The sequence below is a fragment of the Rhinichthys klamathensis genome, unplaced genomic scaffold, assembly GCF_029890125.1.
Source record: "Rhinichthys klamathensis goyatoka isolate OS25496 unplaced genomic scaffold, OSU_Roscu_1.1 h1tg000014l_1, whole genome shotgun sequence".
Classification (NCBI taxonomy): Eukaryota; Metazoa; Chordata; class Actinopteri; order Cypriniformes; family Leuciscidae; genus Rhinichthys; species Rhinichthys klamathensis.
In genome coordinates this window covers 1,154,478-1,182,021 of record NW_026606566.1, presented here as the reverse complement: position 1 = coordinate 1,182,021, position 27,544 = coordinate 1,154,478, and the positions used below count along the sequence as shown (strand labels likewise).

General features: G+C 38.4%; 1 protein-coding gene across 1 annotated transcript in view; it reads right to left on the bottom strand.

The window, feature by feature from the left end:
- Positions 1-334: 334 nt before the first annotated feature.
- Positions 335-27,544, bottom strand: part of mmp28 (matrix metallopeptidase 28) — a 42,040-nt gene continuing 14,830 nt past the window's right edge. Inside the window, exons 4-8 of the mRNA XM_056270815.1 lie at positions 26,772-26,993; positions 25,507-25,752; positions 8,901-9,044; positions 8,663-8,827; positions 335-905 (exon numbers count right to left, since the gene is read on the bottom strand). Of these exons, the coding sequence (XP_056126790.1) occupies positions 526-905; positions 8,663-8,827; positions 8,901-9,044; positions 25,507-25,752; positions 26,772-26,993 (1,157 nt within the window). The 3' untranslated portion in view covers positions 335-525. The remainder of the gene's footprint in view (positions 906-8,662; positions 8,828-8,900; positions 9,045-25,506; positions 25,753-26,771; positions 26,994-27,544) is intronic.

The following is a 27,544-nucleotide window of genomic DNA, read 5'->3' as shown; positions in this document are numbered from 1 at the left end:
TAAATCATTTGACAAATAGTCACATATTAGTAACAGGCTAATATAGCATTACATTTCACGTTCCTGGCAGCTTATTTATTACGATGACATAACATAGTGTCATCAAACGTACAGGGGATACAAAACTAATTTATTGGCTGATATATAATTTATATGATTCGTGAATTCTATACATCTCTGGATGGTGAAAACGACTTCTCCCATCGCTCCACTCTCCTTCATAGCCTCATCAAGCTTCGTCTTTGTTAGAAACCATAGGCCGTCTTCCTTCCTGTTTTGTACATATTGTAGCTTTAAGGAGAAAATACTCAGTAATGCTGTTGACATCTTGATTTTCATCACAGGGTGACTTTAATTATTCCCAACTTTTGACCGCCAGTGTACTTCAACCCAGCTCTCGTTGCATACGTTTTTCTGTCCTTTTCCCAGACAAAACCTTTAAGCCTTACATTAATTGCACATATCCCAAACGCCTCTTAATATTGTGGATCTAGTCTGACTGCCTCTTCTGGTCGGAGTAGCTCATTATGATGGAGTGGTGTGGCAGCCGATCCATGGCAGCCTCTCTTCCCACTGTCCAGTCGCAGTAATGCTCAGCTTCCCGGGATCAAACCTCCAGTACTGCCGCTCTTTAAAGAAATACAGTTTTCCATCGGGCCGAGTCAAGGCGCCGTTTGCCCCCCGGGGAATCCCCTTCCAGTCCCTCAGGGCACGAGGGTAGTACGGCTCAATGCGCAGAGACTCCAGGTTCAGGACAAAGTAGCGGGACCCTTTGAAGAGCACCATGTGGCCCAGAGGCTGGTAGAAGAAGGCGCAGTCAGGGTGCGAAGGTAAGCCCAGTTTACTGTTCCTCCTGGGGAATCCAGGGTCCAGATCAGAGCCCGAGTAACGCCACACCCGTCTTCCTACCAGGAGAACAAACATGGAGATGTATTGACAATATGCATCTTTAGAGGAATAGTTTACCTAAGAATGACCTTTATTCACTCTTAGGTTTTTTTAATAACAAATTAATTAACAAATTAATAATAACGAATTATACAACTACTAGTATATCAAATACTATACCCAGATACACACTCATGTAAACTGACTATACACTGTTAGATCTTACCAGGTCTTTTTCCAGTAAAATACTGGCAACTCTGTTGCCAGCAATTAACTGTTAATTGTACAGTTCTTTACTGTAATCTATAGTATGTTACTGTAAAAATGCACTAAAACTCGAGTTAACTAATTTCACTTGCAGAAACCGACTGCCTTAATTTGACCAACTGTCATTTAAATGTATTAACTAAAATGTATAATGCATTAATAACCTGAGCAAAGTATTACTGTGAACTTATTTCATTTGAAACCACAAAAAAACTTTTGTAAATAAAGAGATTTCCACTGGACCAGCAACTACACAGTCACTGTCTGTTAAAGGAGAACTCCGGCGCAAAATGAACCTTTGGTCTAATTACACATTGTTACCTAGTCAACCGTTATCTGAGATTTGTTTTCATGATTATCGAATGTAAATAGTTTTATCTCTAAAAACAGTTTAGCCTATAAAGCTAGTATAACGCTAGTATATTGGGCATAGTGTAATGACAAATAAAAATCGCTTGTTAATACCACTACACACGGTAGCAGAATGAGGGTCCCTACCTTCAAACCGAAGCATTGAGAACTCTGTAAGTGTACAGTGTAGTGACTCTGACAGGGTATCCGGAGAGATGTATCTAAATTAGCGAATCCCGATTTGCAAACAAAGGTCAGTTCTTCGTGAGTAAACAAAGGGGGCATTCTGTATACGACCCCCTTCGGGCATGTTGACCAGATTGGTGCCACTATGGCTAGCACATGACACATTTGGAACAAGCTAGCGTTGTCTTCAACAAATGGACAACCATTCGTACCTCGCCGTCTCACGAGACACGCATCCCCCCCCCCCCCCCCCCCCCCCACAGAAAGAGTCCACAAAGCTGCCTGAACGCTTAAGGACAATCACACATTAATGCACACACACACACAAATGTCCTATAATGTGTATATAAATGTATATAACACAGAAATTGTATCCAACCTTCCTGTACGCATGCATATCTTATTAGCTTTGCTTTATAATAGAAGTGTGGTTTGCTAGTGTATAGCTCTGAAGTCTAAGAGTTCATCAAAAGAATGTTCCAACACATTAACACACAACACCAGCCATGGAACTTTTCAGAGAAAAGTACCTCTAAATGTTTTAAATGTATTCATTTTGTGCTTAGATGTCGTCACATGCCATACAGGAAGTACTGACAATTTTATAGCGTGTTAACCAACTTTAAAATGCTTGTAATTCTGCATATGAATGTAACTCTATGTTCTTCTACTTTTACCTGCCATGTCTGGTAGCTGTTTGACCGTCTTGTCTTGACTGAACCAGTCATACATAGGATATTACTGTAAAATCTATTGTCCGGTTTGTACAATCTTTCTGGGTAGGAATGACAAAATGTTATACCATCATAAATGATCCTGACAAGACAAAGAGGAATCTTCCGCGGGCACTTTTCTCCCAGCTGATTGGTGCCTTCATGCCAGAAGGGGCGTGAACCTAAGTGTCCTTAAAGAGACGCGCCGAGCTTCCCTAGGCGGCTGCTGAAACCCTTCTGAAACGCTTCTGAAAGCTTCCTGAAAACTCTCTGCCCAAAACTCCCTGGCTCTTCCTGCTCTTCGTGGCTTCATCATGTGACTCCTCGTGCGTCTGGACATCGCCTTAGTGTGATGATCCATCGTTTCTCTTTTTGTTTTCTTCAAGTTTATTTTATCTTTTTCGAAGGCTCCTCTGTTCATGTCTTCTCGCGAAGAAAATGAACACAGCCAGACTGGCAAGCTTCACCTACAAGGACATTCAAACACGCCGGGCTCGCTGGACGAACCCGAACGCTCGGCAGCCACATGACAGAGATACACACACACAAGACACAGTTTTCCTCAGCAACACCAGGAGAACCAAATACCTTTAAGCCTTCATTCAAACTAACGCGCTTTGCCCGCTCTGAAAGACCACGTGAACGCATGACGCGAGGACAGAGACACGCACCCTGCTTCACATCAACCACAAAGAGCTTTACCTGTGCAAGTAACCGTTTACCATTCTTTCAAGGTTTAAGATCTGTTGATTCTTGGTGTCTAAAAAGGTTCTGTGTCTGTGATGAATTTTGCCAAACCAGAAGATCTCTCATCTTCTCACTCTCTCTCTCTCTCTCTCTCTCACTCCCAATCTTGCGCTCTCGCAATCTCTCTCTCTCACTCCTGTTTGTTGTTCGTCTGTATCATTAGTTTTACTGTTTACTGTACATACATGTATCCCGTGTTTAAATGTAGAATTCTGTATCCGTAGTTTCATTTAATTAAAACCATTATATTTTTGATTGTTTTTGAATGCTCATACTTTATAAGTCAATGAAATGCGGTCCTATAGCTACAAAAGCTTTACAAGTTGTTACTATATCAGTAACGTAAATTTTATAAACACCTGAAAATTAATGTTCACGGCCGGAACATTGAGATTTCTTGGAGTTTATAAAAAGGGACAACCTTGTTGAGAAGTGGGTTAGTTAACCTTACGGCTGTTTGCTGGACAAACCGATTGTTTGATAAACTAAATTGATTCCCTTAAAGTTGTCTCATATAATCGATCTGTAATGAGACCATTGATATATGAATGAGGAATTATAATTCGTTATGATTTACCATTCATATATAGAATCGATCTATTTTCAATTTCGATAATTTAACTGTAATATGCAATATATTAATCATATTCATGATTAATTATTAAAATTCCCTATGCATAATTTGAGCTAATTAAGGCACATCTCAATGTGGCTACAACAGACAGTTTAATAAGAAGATATTTTAAACATACAGTCAACTTCGCGTATACAGGCAGAAGCCATCTTTGAAATACAGCCTTTACCAGTCGATCTACGAACGCCGATCCAAGTGCGCTGGTGAGAATGTGAACGAGCTATAAGTTGTGATAAGGTGAGCGCGAACAGCAGGCTTAGATCGGCGTTCGTAGATCGACTGGTAAAGGCTGTATTTCAAAGATGGCTTCTGCCTGTATACGCGAAGTTGACTGTATGTTCAAAATATCTTCTTATTAAACTGTCTGGACACTGACAAAGTTCTCAATGCTTCGGTTTGAAGGTAGGGACCCTCATTATGCTACCGTGCTAGTGTGGGGCTATTTTGAGCCTTGTTAGTGGTATTAACAAGCGATTTTTATTCGTCATTACACTATGCACAATATACTAGCGTTATACTAGCTTTATAGGCTAAACTGTTTGTAGAGATAAAACTATTTACATTCGATAATCATGAAAACAAATCTCAGATAACGGTTGACTAGGTAACAATGTGTAATTAGACCAAAGGTTCATTTTGCACCGGAGTTCTCCTTTAAATAAAGCAACACACAGCGTATCATCAATGTTTGTAGATCTTCTCCTGGACTGAAGCACAGGCTCTACTCTTCAGCACAATGGTGACCCAAAAAACAAGATTTTACAGTAAACTACTGGCAACAGTGTTGCCAGTATAAACCTGTTTTATAACTTACAGTTTATTGCTGTCAAAATACATTTTGTGGGTGTGTCTTTTTACCTTACACTGTTAACCCTTTCAACCCCACAGGAAAATCCACACTACAAAGAGTAAAAAGTAACATTGACGCAGTGTTGCAGATAATTCAGTGAATATGCAACTGACTTCCAGCCATTTAACATTATTATACTTATTATTAACCAGTGTGACTTTATTTCTGTCATACATCTACAGAAGTTGTTTGGTTTGAAGTTACCATTATAGAGATCAGTGTTTGCTTTAGTTGGGATGCTGATGCTAAAGCATTAGTGTTTCTTTTGCTGCATTTTTGCAAGTCACACTTGTGCACACACAGTTTATGAATGAGTGCGATTGTGATGACAAAATCATCATATTGCCTGTTCATTCAGTAATCTAATTCATTCTCACTCATTCAGAGTTGAATCCTCAATCAAAAGTGTTACATTACCACCACTGTGAATCCACAGCAATAAATTACTATGACTCTATTTTTTAACACATCATACATAAACCAAAAAAATAGAGCTACACTATCTTTTAGAAACAGAGATATCACAATTTAACACATGAATCTCAACAATGGTGGCAATATTTTTTTTTATTCATGCAGCAGTGCATGCTGGGAGTTTTATACTATCCTGGAACCCAGCATGCATTGCGACATGAAACTTTTGATTGTCACCATTGTTGAGATTCATACACTGATTGTTGATGTCTGTGTGTGTCTAAGTTAAGCAGGAGTGAAAACATTTTTAATGCAATATATGGTTAAAATATTCTTCAGAAGACCTGATTACAGAAATATTGATTTCATGTTGTAGATTCACAGATATATGCTAAATATGAAATTCCCATAAGAATATATACAGGAAAGATCTGAAAATCAGACAAGTCCAGGATTTTTGTGACATCATCACAAAAGCCAAAAACACCTGATCAACTTCCTCTTGACTTTTTCTTGCAATAACAGATGTGCTTTATAAACTCACTGTTACAGCAGTCAGAGAGAGATAAATTGTAAGAAGTTAAGGGTCAAGAGACCAACTACAGCAAATACTGATCTCCATTATGGTGACTACAAACTTTATTATTAACTAAATCTCTGTTAATTCTCAACAAGAACTTTTGTACGTGTATGAAAGAAATAATCGTAAACTGGTTTGTAAACTGATTTCACAATCAGTGTTGCTGGAAGTCATTGTAGTTCTTGTGTTTCTCTTTTTTCTGTTCTTATTTCTCTGTCCTTCAGTGATTCTGCTAATCAGGTGTTCATCAGTATCTCAATTCACTCACTTCTTTTCATTCAAGTGGACCATATTAGTGAACTAATGTAGTGAATAGTGATTGAGGGTATAGGGTGTGATTGGGAACACAGCCTCTGAGTATCGACTTTGAGCGCTGTTAACTCACAGTAGGCTGTAGGCTACTTTCTCGAAAATGCAAATATAACCCAGAATGCATTGTTTTCTACGGTATATTACTGTTTTAATGAAAAATTGTATGATACTGTCACTTTTTTTTACAGCAAGGGTTAACAGTGTATATTATCTCACAGCTCTAATCTGCTAAAATATTTTATAAACATTAGCAGCCTCATGATTTTCTGTAAAGCTGCTTTGAAACAGTGTATTGTGAAAAGCGCTTTATAAATCACTTTGAATTGTATCAGTCCTTTATGTCTTCTTCTATGGAATATAAAAATGGTTTGTTTTTCTGTTCACAGTGTTTTCCAAAGCCTATGGAACGCTTGTTCACAACAAAAACATCAGTATGGCTATATGAATGATAAAATTCATATAAATAAATAAAGTTGTAAATGTAAGTTCACCAAAGCTGTGGGCCCTTGAGAGCGTTTTGGCCGAGCAGTGTTTTTTATTTGTTTGTTTGCTTGTTTGTTTATTTCAGTTGAGACACTTTGCTTGCTATGATACCGAATATCCACAGAAGTGTAACTAGTATCTCATTTCACAGATAGTTTGTTTCTGTGTTGTTTCTATATAAAAATGTTGATACAAAGTAAAATTTTTGCTCTGGCTCTTGTTTTAAATGATTTTGTTCGGTTATTATGCTCGTTGTTGTCCTCTGTTGACGTTGTACAAGCACAATGTGGCAATTGGTCAGTGTGGTGTTAGTCCATCCTCCACTGTGATTGGACGGCTGGGTCCAAAAACGCAAGCGCTCCCATTGAAAACATTTGGAAAAAATACACTAGATGTCATTAAGCACTCTGCATGTCAAGCCGGCACCACTATCCCATCTCCTCTTCAATTCTAAATGTCCTCATTCTGTCCAATTCTGCAGTCCTGGGGTTTAATTCGCTCTAGCTGAGTCTCAGGACTGAGCCCCTCCTTTCAAGGACAGCAAATCTGTTCATCAAGGTGAACTTGTGAATGAACAGTTAAGGAAAAATGAAACTTGCAGTATTTACTATATTTACTTTTTTCTGCTGGTTCCTGCTCCTATTGTGAACAATTCATCTGTGCATATTGTTTAAAATAAACTATTTGCCTTAGTAATCTAAATGTAAAACTTGCTCTTCCTGAAACGGCTTTACTTTATTCCTGACATAATGTGCCATATTTCCAAACTATTCTTATTGAAGTAAAATAGACATGCAAGAGAAATGCAATCCAATTTTGAATTTAAAACTGAATGCAGTGTCAACCCTCAAATCCCCAAAAGCAGGTTTTGTAATTGGGTAAACATATGAAGAGTTCAGATGCAAAACCCTCTAAATCCGTCAGACTTATTTTCTTTAAATGAGCATTTTTTATCAGGCTCCTATGTTCACGTCCAGTAGTTTCATTTTAAAGGTACTGATAAGTTTATTAGTCATTGAATAAAATAACTTTTTTTCAAAAATGTCACTTGAGTCAATTCAGTGATTTTTAACAAATTCGATTTTCTTTTGCGTCAAAAACAGCTAAATCCACTTGTGCTTTTTTCGCAAAAACCTCTAAATCCACCTCTTTGGGACAAGACATAGTAAATAGCTGAAAAATCAATAAAAATGTAACTAGAAACACTGAAAAAGATTAGAGCACATTCATTTCAAAACTAAACAGTAGACACACCTCTTTACAGGGGGGCTGAATGAGATCTGCAATTATTTGCAAATCCCACCCCATTTCTCTGCAGTCACCTTTCTGCCCTGTCTGAATAAAGACAAAAGCCCCCCCGATTCACACAGTACAACCACATTGGCAAAAAGAATTGGCGATTAAAATAGTTTAATAGTTTTAGTTTGTATAATCAAGTAGAACAGAGCAACATTCTTAAACATCAATATCTGTGCATTTTGTATAAGAAGCTTATAAGACTTAAATAATGTAAAGTAATATTATAATGTATATCTCAAATATAATAAATCAAATTCCTTCAAAGTTACAGCACTGCACCAAGAACTGTTATGAGTGCATGCTACACTTGCGACCAAGCTATTTTCACTGTAAAGTTACCGATTTTCTTTTGCCTTGTAAATTAACGGGAAGAGATTTGAGGTAGATAAACGACGTTCTCTTCTGCCTTTTGATGTCAGTAGGACAGGCTCCTCCATTTCATCGTACTCCATCTTAAAAATGTAAAAAATCTGAATCCAAAAACAAAACAATCTCCTCAGCCGTCTCAAAAAATCCGTCTCCTCAGCGCACCGCTCTATTGAAACAGCCTGTACTGATTCGCGCGGCTCGCGCCTTCTGATTGGTTCTCGGGATGTAGTGGCTTTTGCTGCCAAAGGGAAGTGGCGTCTAGAGGCTTTTGCCGACAAACTGATATTTCTGAATGGGCTGAGGCTGAGATTTCGAGGATTTGAAGCAAATATATTTGTTGAACGTGTACTGTGTTCAGATAGCTTTCACTCAATGTCATTATCTCATTTTTGACGGAGGTGGCGTTTAGAGGCTTTTGCATCTGAACTCTTCATATACACTAAACATACACTATATCACCATGAGACCAGATGTACCCTGGACAAAACTGCACTCTGGAACATGGGGGACTGCCCTGGACATTGTATTACCTGTGTTTGGGTAACGGTCTGAACTCCTGAGGTCTTTACCTTTAAAGAAGTAGAGTTTGCTGTCAAACGTGGAGAAAGCAGCTGCTTCAATAGCCAAGGGCAGCTGCGGCCAGCGAGTCTGAAGCGGAAGAGGATCGCTCACACTGCCATAAGACACCGTCCAGAAATGATGGCCCTGAAACACCAGCACTGTCCCATTCTCATCTACAGAAAAACAACAGCTTTACACAGTTCGAGGAAAAGTGTTAATGTGTCAATTAAAATGTCCAGTTCTTACCCATGGTGATGGCATCAAAGAAACCCTGGCAGTAGTGGGGTATGAGGGAACCTCCCATAGGATCTTGAGGAATCTGCCAATCCTGCATGGCCCATCTCAGAGCCCGTCCTGCCAGCGGCTTCACTGTATCCCCAGGTGGTTGACCTGCACACACATGCAGAATGCCATTGTAATTATTACTAATATACTCCCAATGTATATGACACTCTAAGTATTGCCTCTTCAAAGCAAACACACTACATCAACATGACTTCCGGAAGACGTTGGACTCCCAACTAATCCAACGTCAGTCAGACGTTATATTTTGGTTGAAAATGAAAGTTGGGTTGACGTCTAAACCCAACGTTTGTTTGACGTCAAGCTCCAACATCAGATAGATGTTGAATTTTGGTTAGAATAAGCACCGCACTGAAAAAAGGGGTGAAATGCATGGAAGCAAATTAAATCTATCAAGATCTCAGCAGAGGAGGATTAAACAACTCCACAGCATTACCAGCTTCACTTATTACTAACCAGATTGACTTTATTTCTGTCAGACATCTACAGAAGTTCTTATTAAGATTAGGTTTAGATGTTGATGTTTTATTGAAAATAATAGTTTGGTGTGAAGTCATCATTATGGTGATCAGTATTTCTTTAGTTGGGTAGTTTGACTTGACTTTTTTACATTAGTTTTTCTCTGGCTGTTGTAACTGTGTTTGTTGTGGCAAGAGAAAATGTGATCAAATGATAATGTCTTCTTGATGATAAAGATATAATCATCATATAGTGGTCTGTTTCACTGATGCCATCCAGAATTTAATCTTTTGATATGCTGTCATTTTGCATTATTATTTATAGCAAGCCTGTAATTCTACATTTTCCACTAAACAATTTGAACTCCAGCATCTATCACACTCACTCAGACATCAATAATCAGCAAATTAATATCAACTATGGTGACATGTTTAATGCCACAATGCATTCTGGGAGCCATAGATGAGTTTTGTATGATGCACCCAGAATGCATTGCGGCATGAGGCATGTCACCATTATTGAGATTCATCCACTGCTGGACAATTACAGGACTATTACAATCAATAATGTGAAATTATTAACATGATATCTAAAATAATAGATTCTGAATATGATCAGTGAATCAAACACTACATGATGATCATGTCTTTAGCATCATCAAGTAGCCAACATTTTCTGAACGCAATTTCTCTTGCAGTTCTTGCCATAACACAGTAACAGCAGCAAGAGATAAACTAATGTTAAAAATCAAACTGCACAACACTGATTTTCTGATGGTGACTTCACACTAAACATTTTCAAACAAACATTTACATCTAATCCTGTTTGTTCTCAATAAGAACTTCTGTAGACGTCTGACAGAAAGATGCATTAAATGCATTAAACTTTTTTTTTTTGGTGTTTACTCCAACAAAAACTCAACGTCTGCCCAACGTTGGAGCTTGATGTAAAAACAAACGTTGGATTTAGATGTCAACCCGACTTTAATTTCAACAAAAAGTCTACATCATGTGCCTGCTGGAGATCCTGATTATTTGATGTTTCTCATAGGCCGTGGTTATCTGATTGTAATCTTGCCATTCTCCTCTCTTTCTCATTTTCTTCTTTTTTTATTCTGTAAATAAACATTGCTTAGTTTACACTCTTAAAAATAAAGGTGCCAGGAAGAACCAAAAAGGGGGTTTCACAGCGATGCCATAGAAGAACCTTTTTTGGTTCCCCAAAGAACCTTTCACTGAAAGGTTCCTTGAAGAACCATTCTCAAAGGTTCTTTAAAGAACCTATAACAGTTCTTCATGTCACTTTATTAGGTTCTTTGTAGAACCATTTATGAAAAGGTTTTTTGACACCCATAGTAAACAAACATCACTAAGCAAAATGATGTCCAAAAGACTATAGGCCGCTGTCGGTAGCCTAAAAGAGGCCTAGAAATAGGGTTTCGTTCCACCACGTGGGGCACTACCTACTTTTTTTATATTTAACATCAGAAATATATAGAGATTCCTTAGGAAAAAGTTCTCCGCACACAACCTTGCAGTTTTTGAGAAAAATGATGCTAAAGGTGCCCATTTTGAAATAAAGGGAAAACATAGGGAATTTTGCACTTTCAAACCGGTTTATCACATAAACCCAAAAATGCCGAATTACCACTTGAGGTACAAAATAAACCAGTTTAAAATATGTGATATACCTGAAGTTGCAATCTAGGCACAGTAAACATGACAAGATTATCAAGAAAACTTCTACTGTAGCATTAACATCCCAATTACTTCTCATTATGTTGTTCCAATTCAAAGGTAATATTTGAGGTAAAATCTGAATTACAAATAGAATTTAGCCAAAATATTATTTATATATATATATATATATATATATATAGGCTATATATATATTAAAAAAACACTTTTCAAAATAACGCATTTAATGGTGAATTGTCAATTCGCATACACGAGCAGTAACTGCACTGCATGTACACATTTTTTACATGCTATACTTAAAACAATTATGGTAACAATATTACACGTATTATATTTGAGTAGATTTTGAGGGTTTTTTTTGTGTGAAATCTACCCAAATAAATTAAGTAAAATTTCCTAAATTATTTAGTCTATGGCACATGATGCATTTAATATTATTAGTGTGGAATGTGCTTTTTTAATATAAGTTGTCTCAATAATAAATTAAGCAGAATTTACTCATTTGTATTAATGAAATTGACTTAATTATAACATTTACTGCATTTTTCAGGTTAAGATAATAATGACTTCATAATGCACTTTTTGTTATCAAACATGCTTTTATTCTGTATTTTTTTTGCACAAAAAAAACAAATCTATATAAAATGTAAGACAGCAGTTTTAAGATATGAAAAATAAAAGCAAAATAATGCTAACATTTTCCATGTCATTGAGAAAAATAATTTTGTTACACAAAAACATGTGCATACAAATTGCTGTTGGAAAAGTCACATTCTTGACTAAAACTTGTGATTAACTTGTAGCAAAACAAATAATTTGTACTTGCTGAAAGCTTGTAGAACAATATTAAACGTTCATCAATCAATACAGTTTTTTTTTCCACCAGAACTTGGTCATAATGCATTGTCTCAATCTAAGTCATGAGTTTGTTTTTAAGTGTTAGTAATTTCGGGGAAAACTTGCAAACATCCAGTTCCAAGAAGAGCTTCTGAAAGGCCTCAAAAGTGTGCCTCAGTTCTTTCGGGTAGGTGAGGTTTAGTGCATACGTGAGTCCAAGAAGAACAGCACAGGCTCTTGCCAGATTTTCCAAGCCAGCCATGACTTGCATCCCCTCCAAGATGATGCTGAAATCCTCCTGAGAATCCCTCTTGCAGATGGCAATTTTCATTATGTGCTACAGGATATCTCCATTGTCACACTGTAAAACAAACATTAAAGAAGTATTTTTATCTCGTCTGTCTCATTATAAGTCTGTCCATAATTATAAACTTGATTTGTGTACGGTTGTAAAAATTTCTTATAACAGCTTAAAATGCTAAGACACCATTATAGTTTATTTTCTTTGTAATCACTGAAACCACAAAGACCACCACTTTGCGGACCACAAAGACTGTCACAATAACATAAGTACAGTTTCACCAATGACAGAGGGTGTATTCAGGAAGAAAAAATTAAATAAATTTAAAATTACATTTGGTGACACTATTGTAGAGGGGGAAATTAAATTTCGCTGGTCCTCTAGACATTCTACTAACTGTATAGTAACATGTCAACTAACACAGAGTATTAGTAGACTGCTAGGTTAGGGTTAATAGAGTAAGTTAACATGTAGTTGCAGTTACTTATAGTCAGTAGAATGTCTAAAGTGGACCATCAAAATAAAGTGTTACCTTTTTTCATATAAGTGGCTGACAAAAATCTATTTTGTGTTAAATATTTTCACATTAGCTTTATATAATTTAATTAGAAAAAAGATTATTGTTTAAGTTGCCTTTCTATTTTTATAAATAAAAACGATGTACAAATACATTTCTCAAAACACCATAAATATATAGAATAATTCTTGTCACTTACATTGTACTCATGGATGAGGTTATCCTATTTTTCACCCAGATAACAGATCAACCAACGGAGGACAACGTCTCTCATCGTGTCGATGTTTTTATCGGGATTCTGATCGGGAAGTTTGTAAATTAGCATCACTCAAAGATAATGAACAAATATTGATATGTTATGAAAGTAACTTACCTGCAGCATGGGATAGCTAGCTCCGTAGTGTCCGACGTTTTGAGCCATTCCTTCGCACATTGCTTGATTTGTTCCCATCGGAGTTCAGTAAAGGGCTGCGGACCTTCCCGCCATCTTTTCCGACATGAAGAATACACTTTACGGGTGTTAATCGAGCTTGATCGCCGCTATCAGATGAAGATGCGCTGCTTACGTCCTCCTCAATGTTTACATGTGCGTAGTGATATTAGCTTGATTTTGGCTGTGACCTACTTACATTTTCGATGCTGATTGGTTGAAAATCTAGCTAAACAGTTTTATATGTCTCAATACGCAGTCAATATAGTGCGCCAATAAATTACACTTTTCTCATTAACTGCAGGATAATGCGTGGAGAACTTTTTGCTTGGATACCTTTTATTAACGTTGAACATATTGAGCAAAAGAAAATGTAGTGCCCCGTTAGTCGGAACGAAACTGAACGATACAGCTCACGTACAGCGGCCTAGTAGACGTCTTTTCAACGTCTTTGTCACAAAAGTCGGACGTTGAAAAGACGTCCACTGAGGAGCACGTGTTCTGCACGTCCGATATAGACGTTCATGGACCCTCTTCGTACAAGTTTAAAAACTAGTTCAAATGTGGTCATTGTGGACATATTTTTTTACATCATTTATGGTCTCATTTATACATAATTACTTTGACTATTGCTGTCAGATGATCTTAGTGAGAATTAGCAGAGGTTTAGATGTTGATATTTGTTTCATTTGAAGTGTCACCATTGTGGTGATCAGCGTTTGCTTTAGTTGGGCTCTTGGTCCCCTTTATTTTTACTTTAGCTTTTCTTTGGCTGTTGTAACTATGTGTTTGTATAACACAATTGATGTTGCAAAGAAGGCCAAGAATATGTAAGACCAGGTGTTATCAGCTTCATTTTGATGATGATGAAATCATCACAAAACAAGTATCTAATGTTGTCAGATACTTTGGCATTTCTAGTCGCCTATATCTTTTGGAACTGCAATATTGGTACCAATAGTGTTTATATAACTTATTTAGAGGTGGATAAAAATTATGTGCATACAATGTTTAGAGCAAATGTATCATCTTGTCACACAGACATCAAGATTTTGCATATGATTCACAACAATGGTGACAATAAAAAAATTATTGTCATGCTGCAATGCATGATGGGTAGCTTTCATAGTTCAAAACTCATCATTGATTCCCAAGAATTTTTGTTTTCATTGTCACCGTTGTTATGAATCATATCCAAAATCTTGATGTCTGTGTGTGACTACATGATACATTTGCTTAGAACATGTGCACATGCTTTTTATACTTTCAAAATATGTTTTATTCTATTGGCACCAATATTGCCGTTTCATAAGATTGGTGGTTATGAATGCCAAATAAAACAATTTCAAACTAACATTTGTTGCTTTTTTGTGATGATTATGTCATCATCAACAATGAGCTGATAACACCTGATCCTACTTTATCTTGGGTTTCTCTGCCACAACAATTGTGTTATTCAAACACATAGTTACAGCAACCAAAGAAAAGCTAAAGTAAAAAGAAAGGGGACCAAGAGCCCAACTAAAGCAAACGCTGATCACCACAATGGTGACACTTCAAATGAAACAAATATCAACATCTAAACCTCTGCTAATTCTCACACTAAGATTATCTGACAGCAATAGTCAAAGTAATTATGTCTAAATGAGACCATAAATGATGTACAAAAAATATGTCCACAATGACCACATTTGAACTAGTTTTTAAACTTGTATGAAGAGGGTCCATGAACGTCTATATCGGACGTGCAGAACACGTGCTCCTCAGTGGACGTCTTTTCAACGTCCGACTTTTGTGACAAAGACGTTGAAAAGACGTCTTTTGGACATCATTTTGCTTAGTGATGTTTGTTTACTATGGGTGTCAAAAAACCTTTTCATAAAAGGTTCTACAAAGAACCTAATAAAGTGACATGAAGAACTGTTATAGGTTCTTTAAAGAACCTTTGAGAATGGTTCTTCAAGGAACCTTTCAGTGAAAGGTTCTTTGGGGAACCAAAAAAGGTTCTTCTATGGCACCGCTGTGAAACCCCCTTTTTGGTTCTTCCTGGCACCTTTATTTTTAAGAGTGTATGTAGCCTACCCATAGTTTCATTTATTAAATTGTTACATCCATGCTTTATTGTCTTGGTGTTTGCCGCTCACAAATCCAAGACACTTAAACGGTTATGCTGTCTGTTTAGTGGACGAACTGATTAAATAATTGTAATACAATTCTGCTACAGTCAATTCTGAAACTAACCCCAATATTTATAAGTAATTATAATTTGTTGTAATTTATTATACATATTTTCCCTTTGAGCTGATTCGCTACACCAGCTTCACCTATTTCTAACCAGGGGAGCTTTTCTTCAAAAGCAACTATGGTCACAAGTTCTGTTGTTACCAACAGAGTTCAACGGACCTCGCGGCCACAGATTGACTTTATTTCTGTCACACTTCCACAAAAGTTCTTATTGAGAATTAACAGAGGTTTAGATGATGTTTTATTGAAAATGTTTTGTTTGAAGTCACCATTATGGAAATCGGTGTTTGCTTTGGTTGGGCTTTTGACCCTTGACTTAATGGTAGATTTCTCTGTCACTCAATTTTTAAGAAAAACACATTGTTTGCAAAGGAAGTTAAAATAAAAGGTGATCAGGTAATACCATTGTAAAAAGGCTTAAAATCCAGATATCACCCAAAGTCTAATCATTAATCTAAAGTATTTACCGTTAGGTGGTTATCCCTCCTTCTTTGAATCTACTGAAACCTTATGAAATCACCTGCCAGTGGCGTTCAAACGCTCAAAATAGAGGTGGGCTCCCCCGCACTATTGGGCGGTGCTGAGTGCCATTGCCTCAGAATCTTTGACTGAAGCAGAGCAGAGCATGGACGACAAAGACTCTGAGATTTGTAACACGGCAGCGCACGCAGTGTATCGTTCCCCCCTCTCAGGGAACCGAGGTTACGTTAGGTAACCGGAGAGTCTGTCTCTCGACACTGCTATGGGGACCTATAAAATCCCGCCCTGTTGATAGTGAAGGTCCAGATCGGCAGCAAGCCAAGCTGTTGACCTAGCTAAAAGAACTCCATACAACAGAGACCTATAAGCTCAGCAGCATAGCGGCTATAAGAGTAAGTTGCACAAGCATGGGACACTGCAAACACATCGCAGAGCGTATAGTGGCGGAGGTCGGGCCAACGCCTAGTACTGATGTCCGCTGCAGCAGTGATGCCGGTGCTGTCATGAACATAATACAAGCATGGTAACACCATGCAGATGAAACCCAAAGGCAACAGAAGTACTGGTACCATTACGGACAATACATGGATTGCAAGGAACATCCAGGTTATAAACACCGTATAGGCTATAGAAATATGCAAGGTGCCTGGCATAGGTTTTCCGCAAAGGTTACTACTGTGTGGAAGAAACCATAAATGATGACAGATTCCTTGTCAGTGCTTTTACACCATGAATGTGCACAACAGCAGTGCGCATAGATATAACCCGCGAGGGTGACCATTCGCACAGAAGGCAGCAGTGTGTGCGCGCCTGTAACAACATACTGCGAACGGCTAAACAACCTAGTTGAACACCACTAGCAGCGGTGTAAACAACCTGTCATAATAGTCACATGACCTGTTTGACAATTGCCACAAAATCAGTTTGAGTTGTAGATATAATCCTCTTGCAAGGCAACATGGCGATGCGAGCAAGGAGACATTTAATCACAGAACTGAGAGTGCCCAGCACGAATCGGCCATGTAGAGGGGCGAAAGATTTGCTTAAAACAGGGAGGCCATACAGTCGCCGTCCAAGTACTCTTTCACAGACAAGGCCCCTGACAGGGGCTGTCTGACCAAGTCATCTTCATTTATATAGCGCTTTTAACAATGGATTGTTTCAAAGCAGCTTTACAGAGATAAACATATCATTTAAGGTAACAGATTGTTTTGGCGTTATAGCGGTTCTTGAATAATGTTACTTCCAGCTAAAGTTAACTTTGATTGATTCACCTCCGTCGAAATGATCAGACTTTAAACGCGAACCTGTGATTAACGCTGACGGCGTTCACATGCACATTCAGAATTCTATAGTTATGTGCTTTTTAAAATATGTGCGCAGGTTTGTAATTCATACAACCCAGCCTAAACAAACTACTTTTCTTGCCTATAAATTTTGATACAGAATTTTGTTTTATTTTATCACTTCGGGGTACGCGAGCCGGAATTCACAACGCTTTATCTGTAGAGTGGGAAAGGGATCCTCCATAGGGAGAGGATAGTGGATACTTCAGCACTGCATTGTCATCGGGTCCAGGCAAAACTCCCTCGTCAGATCTGGATACGGCCTGGATCCGGCAGGCTGCGGGAAAACCTCTGGATAAACAAAGACACTAATATTAGCGTAGATGCCATTCTTCTTATGATGTAGCGAGTACATCAAGATTTAAGGTAAGTGTTCCCAGTTCCGGCTGACCTAATCTATGCAGCCTAACATTGAATTTATAGAAGTCTATAATGTATTATGTGTATGCTAGGTCAAAGAGATGTGTTTTTAGTCTAGCTTTGAACTGACAGAGTGTGTCTGCTTCCCGGACAATGGTAGGAAGACTGTACCAAAGTTTTGGTGCTAAATAGGAAAAGGATCTACCGCCTGCAGTCGATTTAGATATTCTAGGTATTATCAACTGGCCGGAATTTTGAGATCGCAATAGACGTGAAGGACTATAATGCTTTAAAAGCTCACTCAAGTACTGCGGAGCTAAACCATTTAGTGCTTTGTAGGTAATCAACAATATTTTAAAATTTATACGATGTTTAATAGGGAGCCAATGCAGTGTTGACAGAACCGGGCTAATATGGTCATATTTCCTGGTTCTGGTAAGAACTCGAGCTGCGGCGTTTTGAACTAGCTGTAGTTTGTTTATTAAGCGTGCAGGGCAACCACCCAGTAGAGCATTACAATAATCTAGCCTTGAGGTCATGAACGCATGGACTAATTGTTCCGCATTTCCCAATGAGAGCATATGGCGTATTTTAGATATATTTTTAAGATGGAAAAATTCAGTTTTACAGATACTAGACACGTGGCTTTCAAAAGAAAGGTTGGTATCAAGAGCACACCCAGGTTCCTAACCGACGACGAAGACTTGACAGAGCAGCCATTAAGTGTTAGACAGTATTCTGGGTTATTACGTGTGGAAGTTTTTTGTCCAATAATTAGAATCTCTGTCTTTTCAGAATTTAGTAGTAGGAAATTACTAGTCATCCAATTTTTTATATTAGCTATGCATTCCGTTAATTTTGTGAATTGGTAAGTTTCGTTCGGTTTTGAAGAAATATACAGCTGAGTATCATCGGCATAACAGTGAAAGCTAACTCCATGTTTCCTAATGATATCTCCTAATGGTAGCATGTACAGAGTGAACAGCAGCGGTCCTAGTACTGAGCCTTGTGGTACGCCATACTGAACTTGTGATCGATAAGACATCTCTTCATTTACTGCTACAAACTGATAACGGTCAGTTAAGTATGATTTAAACCATGCTAATGCAATTCCACTAATGCCAACATAGTTTTCTAGTCTATTTAAAAGAATGTTGTGGTCAATGGTGTCAAATGCAGCACTAAGATCGAGTAACACTAATAGAGAGATACAACCACGATCGGATGATAAGAGCAAATCATTTGTGACTCTAATGAGAGCTGTCTCAGTGCTATGGTACGGTCTAAATCCGGACTGAAAATCCTCGCAGATATCATTTCTTTCTAGAAAGGAACATAGTTGTGAAGATACTGCTTTTTCTAATATCTTTGACAGAAAAGGCAGATTCGAGATCGGCCTGTAATTGACTAATTCTGTAGGATCAAGTTGTGGTTTTTTAACAAGCGGTTTTATCATAGCCAGTTTAAAGGTTTTTGGTACGTATCCTAGAGACAAAGATGAATTAATGATATTAAGAAGAGGATATATGACCTCTGGAAACATCTCTTTCAGTAGCTTAGTCGGTATAGGATCTAACATACAAGTTGTCGATTTAGATGAATTAACGAGTTTGCAGAATTCTTCTTCTCCTATAGCAACAAATAAATCAAATTTTTCCTCAGGGAGACTACAATGCACTTCCTGATGCGATACTGTGGTAGACGGTTGCATAGTTATAATTTTGTCCCTGATATTATCAATCTTATAAGTGAAGAAGTTCATTAAGTCATCACTGCTGTGTTGCTTTGACACTTCTGAGCTTGAAGCTTTCTTTTTCGTTAGTTTAGCCACTGTTTCAAATAAATACCTAGGATTATGTTTATTTTCTTCTAATAGGTTTGAAAAATAAGCAGATCTAGCAGCTTTTAAAGCCTCTCTGTAAGCAATCGAGCTCTCTTTCCACGAAATCCGAAATACCTCTAGTTTAGTTTTCTTCCAGTTGCGCTCCATTTTTCTGGCTGCTCTCTTAAGGGCCTGAGTGTGCTCGCTGTACCACGGCATTGGACTATTTTCTTTAATCTTCTTTAAGCGCAACGGAGCAACTGCGTCTAAAGTGCTGGAAAAGAGAGAGTTAAACGTTTCTGTTGCAATATCAAGTTCTTCTAAGCTATCCGGGATGCTGAGATGATGAAACTGATTAGGAAGATTATTGATAAAGCAATCTTTAGTGGCAGAAGTTATAGGTCTAACGTATTTATAACACGGAGTCGGCTTTGCAGCCTTGGCTAAATGTAATTTACATGAGACTAGATAATGATCTGAGATGTCATCGCTCTGCTGCAGAATTTCAACGGCATCAATATCTATTCCATGTGATAATATTAGATCTAGAGTATGATTACGACAATGAGTAGGTCCTGACACGTGTTGTCTAACTCCAATTGAGTTTACAATGTCTTTAAATGCCAATCCCAAAGCATCTTTTTCATTATCTACATGTATATTAAAATCACCTACAATTAGTACTTTATCTGCAGCCAATACTAAATCTGATAGAAAGTCCGCAAATACTTTGATAAAATCTTTATGGTGCCCTGGTGGCCTGTATACAGTAGCCAGCATAATTCTCAAATGTGATTTATCGATTACACTATATATTTTTACATTAAGCACCAATACTTCAAAAGAAGTATATTTAAAGCTACATTTCTTAGTGGTTTTGAAAATATTACTATAAATTACAGCAACACCTCCCCCTTTGCCTTTCAGACGAGGTTCATTTTTATAACTGTAATCTTGTGGGGTTGACTCATTTAAAATAATGTAATCGTTTGGTTTTAGCCAGGTTTCTGTCAAACACAGCATATCAAGATTATAATCTGAAATCATATCATTAACTATGAGAGATTTTGAAGTAAGGGATCGAATATTCAGCAACCCAAGCTTTATCATTTGCTCATCTGTATTCTGTTTTTTATTTGTTGAACATCAATTAAATTTTTAACCTGACGTTTTTTGGATTTCCAAATTCGGGGAACAGACACAGTCTCTATATGATGATATCTAGGTGAAAGAGGCTCTATGTGATGGGATTTATCTGACCTTGGTGACGTGAGGCCGCTAGCAGACGGTCGGTTTAGCCAGTCTGTCTGCTTCCTGACCTGAGCCCCAGATTGTCATGTTTTATCTCTAAGACTATGAGCCAAATTACTAGAGAGAAGAGCAGCACCAGCCCAGGAGGGATGGATACCATCTCTTTTCAACAGATCAGGCTTGCCCCAAAAACTTTTCCAATTGTCTATGAATTTTATATTATTCAGTGGACACCACTTCGACAGCCAACCATTCAGTGAGGCCAATCGGCTAACTATCTCATCACTCCTGCGTACAGGAAGGGGGCCAGAGCAAATTACAGTGCCTGACATCGTACTTGCGAGTTCACACACCTCTTTAATATTAATTTTGGTGATCTCCGACTGGCGGAGTCGAACATCATTAGTGCCGACATGAATAATGATCTTAGAGAATTTACGATTAGCATTAGCCAGCACTTTTAAATTTGCTTTGATGTCAGGCGCTCTGGCTCCCGGCAAACATGTGACTATGGTGGCTGGTGTCTCTATTTTCACGTTCCGTGTGATCGAATCACCAATTACCAGGGCACAATCAACAGAATTCTCAGTGGGTGTTTCACTGAGTGGGGCAAATCGATTTGTTATGGGAATCGGAACGGAAGAGTGGTTCTTTGATCCGCGACTAGAGCGGTGATCTCTCACGGTAACCCATCTGCCCTGCTGCACGGGCTCTACTTCAGCCGGAACCGAATCATCTAAAGAGTTCACTATGCTAGGCGCATCCAAAACACTATCTAAAGCTCTAGCATTCTTACCATCCTCAATTAAAGTTTGGATGCGTGTCTCTAGTTCTGAAATCTTCTCCGTCAGCCTGACTGTCTCCTTGCATTTATCACATATAAATCCTATATTGCCATCGGAGAAGGCTATACTAAACATATGACATGTGACACAGGTGACAATAACAGGACAAGAAGACATTACTCACCGTGTTTGTTAACTGATTTCTTACTTACCTGGACTTTATGAACTCAAAGGCGCGGGCGCGCGAGAGAAAATAAATATATAAATGAGCGCACGGGTGGCGCGTTAGCAGGCTAACGTTAGCGAGTTACTAGCGTGCTGTGTTAAAAATAACGGAAGCTAGAGATGTAAGGTTAATCTGAGATGTTGGGTAAGCTGTATTTAGTAGTATAAACAACTAGATAGTAAATGATGGCTCAAAACATAAAGAAATACGAGGCTCAGGCGGAGCTTACAGCCTCGAAGCAAGCAAACAAACACACAGCAGGCAGCGAGGCAGACAGGAGCAATCGATCAGCCATCAGGAGGCCAAAAAGAGATATATTTCAGGCACACTGATATAATCCAGTCCCTTGGCCAACTCTGTGTGAGAGTCTGTCCCAATGCTCCCACTTGAAAGCATGTGTCAATAAACATCTCTGACTTAGTGCACTGCACAGTGGAATGAACCTGACACACAGGCTTTAACTGTTCCTGACGCCCGCAATAAGCGGGGGACGTGAGAACAAACATAAGAGGGCTGATAGTCTCGTCAGTAAGAGCATTGCAAAACATCAGCCTGGGAGCTTCCTGAGGACCCTTAAAAAGAGTAACTTCTCGGCTCAAACGAGCGGAGGTAAAAGTGACAAACTGTGAGCGCCCCTGTGAAATAAAAGCTCGCATCACAACAAGGCCCAGTTCTACTTCTCTGGGAAGCAGAAGATGAGATGGATTAATACACTCTCTGAATGGACTATGATCAGTCGATCATCCAGAACGCACGCTCCACTCAAGTAGAGGGGATATTCTACATTCATGAATGTACACATAGTTCGTTCCTTTGATGAGCGTTCATTTCGGTCGGGTAAAAAACAGACCTAGTTGAAACACCAGACATCAAGCTGGCAGAAGGTCAGACCCAACTACGCACAGTCGATCAACGCTGGACTGATGAAATGCAGAGCGTGGAATAATAAGCAACAGCGTAGCGGTGCATAGACATTAAACCAGCTCTTACGATAGCTACAGGCGTAGCGCCCTTAGAAAACAATGGAAAACAGAAGGCTGTGTCATGAATGCATCAGCTACATATTCAGTAGCTAATAGTGCAAGCAGTGGTACTGCACATCGGTCTATACGACCTAGTTAAAACACGCGCCGGAGAGGAGCGTGGCCACGAAGCCTTTCAGACTCTCCAATGGCTACTCAGCCATCTTCCCCTGCACAGCCAGAACATGCGGGTGCAAAAGGGGGAATTTCTCTGATGGTGAACCTGTCTTACAGCTGTCACACCGCACAACAGAACAGTAATTGCTCAAAGGCAACTACGTTCTGAATACAAAAGGCAGCCTTACAGCGACGATGGTTCTCTGGATTCATAGCTGGCTCAAGCTCTATGCAAGGGGCTGAGGCATGGCTAGATAACAGTCGCGTAGAGCAAGCGCAGAGGGACATAGCGTTGGCAAAGCAGTATAGTCAGTGCATCATGAGGTCTATGGCCGGTGTCGGCGCCAGGGTTCAGTGTTCCCGCAGCGCCAAGCTGACGGGATTCTGAAGTGACCACTCTCGAAAGGGAACGTCTCTGGTTAGTGGACTCAAATGAAATGTTCATTTAATAAAAAAATTGGTAACAATTTATTTCGGTGGTCCACATTAGACATTCTACTAACTAAGTAACTTTGCAACTACATCTCAACTAACTCTAGATAGTATTATTACTTATAAGTAGAATGTCTAAAGTGGACCATCGAAATAAAGCGTTACCAAAAGATTGCATTAAATTGAATGCATGAAATTCAGCTTGTCTGGAATAAAAAATAAAAAAATCTGATATCTATGGCAAAAAATCTGTGATTGTGGTGGAGGTATGCAATCCTACAATACTTCCCACCCATGTGGGTGACCCACACATATATGACACCGACACATACATTTTTGTAGGCAGCAGATGATATCTTAAAAAATGAGTTTTGTGATGGACTCATGTTGGCCTCCTACTGCTTTAAGATGAATGATATACCAGCCCGTTCTCATCCTTTGGCGTCATACATGTGACGCTTTGGACATTTCGTTGAAATCTTACGCACATGGCATCCTTTAGCATCAATATGAGACGCAGAACCCAAGGCGTCATACAGGTGACGCTCGTCTAAATCCGACGCACATGGCATCGTTTAGCGTGAATATGAGACGCAGATCCCAAGGCGTCATAACCGTACCCTACCCCAGACCTAAACCTACCCATAACAGTGCGTGTTATATTGACGCTAAAGGATGCCATGTGCGTAAGATTTCGACGAAATGTCATATGGCGTCACCTATATGACGCCAAAGGATGAGAATGCGTTGGATATACTGAGGAATATATTAATATAGTGTAGTGCTGGCACCTGCGTGTGTGTGTGTGTGTGTGTGTACATTAATTTGGCATCTGATTTTTTCCTGGAAGGCTTAAAGCAAGATCCTGGCAAACTCTTGGAATGGATTCTTCAGTTATGATCAGGACGCTGAGGGAGGGTGGTGTTGGTATGAGACCCTTCTCACGCACTGAAGATGGATGGTTGAAGGTTTTCTCCTGAAAACACTGTGGCGTGTGTAAACCTGCCTGACACATGCTTGAGAAACAGCTGACAGTTTCACCGGCACGGAACTATAGTTGTGTTTGTCTTACTATCTTTCAGTGTAAATAGCTCTGTCTGTTTCACTACAGCCTAGCAAAATTAGCTGTATAAATTGACTCTCTAGGTAAAGACTGCTTGTGTGAAAATATCAGTGTTACATGATATGAGGAACTGGTACGTTTACAAATGTGTTTTTGGGTAAATCTCAAGAAGGCTCCCAAAATCAACAGAAAAAAGGACAATCCTTTTCTCATTGCTGTAATGATCTTCAGTAATTAATATCACACAACAATATTTTTTTAATTAAAATTAACAAATAAAGTTCAGTACTAAAACACTATCATGATGTATATATAACAATTTTAATAATATTGTTATTTCTTCCCTTAACAATAAAAAGTATGGCATTTTGCTTGTGTTAATTAATTGTCATGAAAATAATGTTGTAATACAAACAATCCTAGAATATGATCCTAAAATAGAATCCATGCAACATATAAATTGTTTTTGAGATCCGTTCACCTAAAAATGTTTTTTTATAGGTTGTAGAGATGAGATGTGTTAAGAAATGCTGAACTGAATGTTTCTTTTTTCTGTGAAGGTATTTTTCAAATGATTATTCTGTCTTCTGTAGCCAAAAAATGTGATTAAGACTTTCTAAGATCATTTGCTGTTGCTGTTCATACTGTTGCCCATTTCTGATTGAGTTTGGGTTTCATGGATTGAAGGCATGGGTTGCCTTGCCTTCGACTTGCTTAGTTGCAGGTTAAAATACACTTATTATTCAGTAATATTATTGATTTGACTGCACAATTTTTTTAACTGAACTGAATCAACAATGAAATGACTGAATAATTTCACTATTGTCTTTTTACAGCAGAAAATGATTTTATCTCATATTTGATGGTTTAATCATGGATTTTCCTGCTTATGGAGTTGCTTTGAAACAAGCTGTATTGTATAAAGCGCTATATAAAATAAAGGTGACTTAACTTCTCAGAGGAAGACATAGAGGTATTTTACACCATCTAAGTTGCACATATTTTCTAAAAGAAAAGCCTAAAACCCTGACAGATTCTTAAACTTCCTCACAATAGCCAGCTTTGCTATCACTGTAAAGTCATTGTTACTAAAGACCAGAGCCCTATTGCAAAATAAACACTTGCACAGCTTTCTAACAAGAAAAGAGCGGCTTGTTTACCATAGAGTTGTTGTATAGCAGCGATGTCATCCCAGCTGAGCAGTGCAGCAGAGCCCATCTTCTTATAGTACGGGGACATGAGCGCATGGCGAACTGGTGAATGAACCAAACCCAGAGTGTGGCCAATTTCATGGGCCGTCACAAGGAACAGGTTGTGTCCTTTAAGACCACTCAGGGTCCATCGTTCAGACATATCAAAATGAGCTTCACCGCGGAATGGGAAAAATGCATGAGCCAGAGTGCCACCTAAAAAAATAAAGAAATAATTCTGGTTGAAAGACCAAACCAAAGTCCCTGTAAGGCAAGTCATTTCACTCGCAGGCCATCTTTGAAACGCCTCTCGGGCAGCTATTTTAGTCATACAAGTACAGCTCTTATCTCTTTCTCCAAAGCTGTTCACCAAGCTCACGATTACATTTCATATTTGAAATCAATCACCAATGAAATCTGTCTCATAAATGTTGTTTCTAAACGCTGAAATCATGACGGAAAAAATCCCCTGCATTTTCCAGGCTGGAGCAGCCAATGTGCATGTGCAGTCGTAAGCAACCGGAGCTTCTGGCGACAGCTGCAGTGATGCGATGACTTTACTAATTTGCGATTGGCTATTTAATTTCGAAGGCGGGCCTTATTCAGCCATATTGTGTGTTGCTTTCTCCCATTCATAGTAGAGTGCACTTTGTGTATCTAAAGTCTTTTTTATAACTTTGGAAAAATAGGGTTGGTAAGTGATTCTATCACACCAATCTCATGCTAACAAGAATAAAGTGTTAAAGATTGTTTTTTATTTATTTATCAACACTTGAATGTGGGTAAGTTTCATAAAGAAGAAACATATTGAGCAAAAAGTTGTTGTTCAAATTCTTCCTGATGCATTTCTGAACATTGATTAAAACATATATGGAGTAGATCACGTCCATCAACACTAGGTTGACATTTCATTTGGTAACTTAAGGCAATTAATATGGTGTTTAATGTTTGATGAGTGTGTTATTTTACATGTGTGTAAGCAATGCTTCTATCGCTTGTTTCTGCTTTTCAAGAAAGAAAGAGAGAACGGAAGAAAGAACGGAAGAAAGAAAGAATGAATGAATGAATGAAAGAAAGAAAGAAAGAAAGAAAGAAAGGAAGGAAGGAAGGAAGGAAGGAAGGAAGGAAGGAAGAAAGAAAGAAAGAAAGAAAGAAAGAAAGAAAGAAAGAAAGAAAGAAAGAAAGAAAGAAAGAAAGAAAGAAAGAAAGAAAGAAAGAAAGAAAGAAAACTTCACCTGGTCCATCAAATGCATTTCCTGTCCCATCATTATGTTCCCCTTCAAAGAAAGCGAGCGTGATGTCGGTGGGACCCTGCTGGAGCTCCTGGAAGAGCAGCCCGGACACGTTACTCCAGAGCTGGAAGGCTGCGTTCACCGCCACACGCACCTGACCGGGAGAGAGACTCCGCGGACAGTTCATGATGCCATAGGTGAGCTGACGTTTGTGCCATTTCTCTCCTACGGAAGTATGAACAAGTATAAAACCAATGTATCAAACCAACATCTTCAGTGTATTTATATACACTACTGTATACTAAATTAATACTTAATTTAGCATTTTACATTAATGACATCTTTAAAAATGTACAACAAAGACAATCATAGTCCATCTTTTCTTGAAAGATACATAAAATGTTCTCTTCATTATAAGTGGACAGCACTATATTTGGCTGGCATCTTGACTGATTTCTTTGTAAACTAATTATATAAAATAAAATGTAAGTGCACCATAGATTTACAAATGAACCAGTATTTATTTCCATTCAAAGTGATCAGCGTAATTAGCAAAAACATAAAGATGCTTATTATATCGCCACTATGTGGCCATTTTTCACATAATTTGTTACACATTTTTGTTTTCACACAAGAAGATTAATAGATTACTAAACATACAGTTATGTTACTTTTAATTTCAGTTGTAGTGCCCCGTACAGTTTTGACATGGCTGGTGTGCTCCTCAGAACATCCTGTGCTCTTTGTGCATCAATGTTGCATTCAGGAGATTAGGT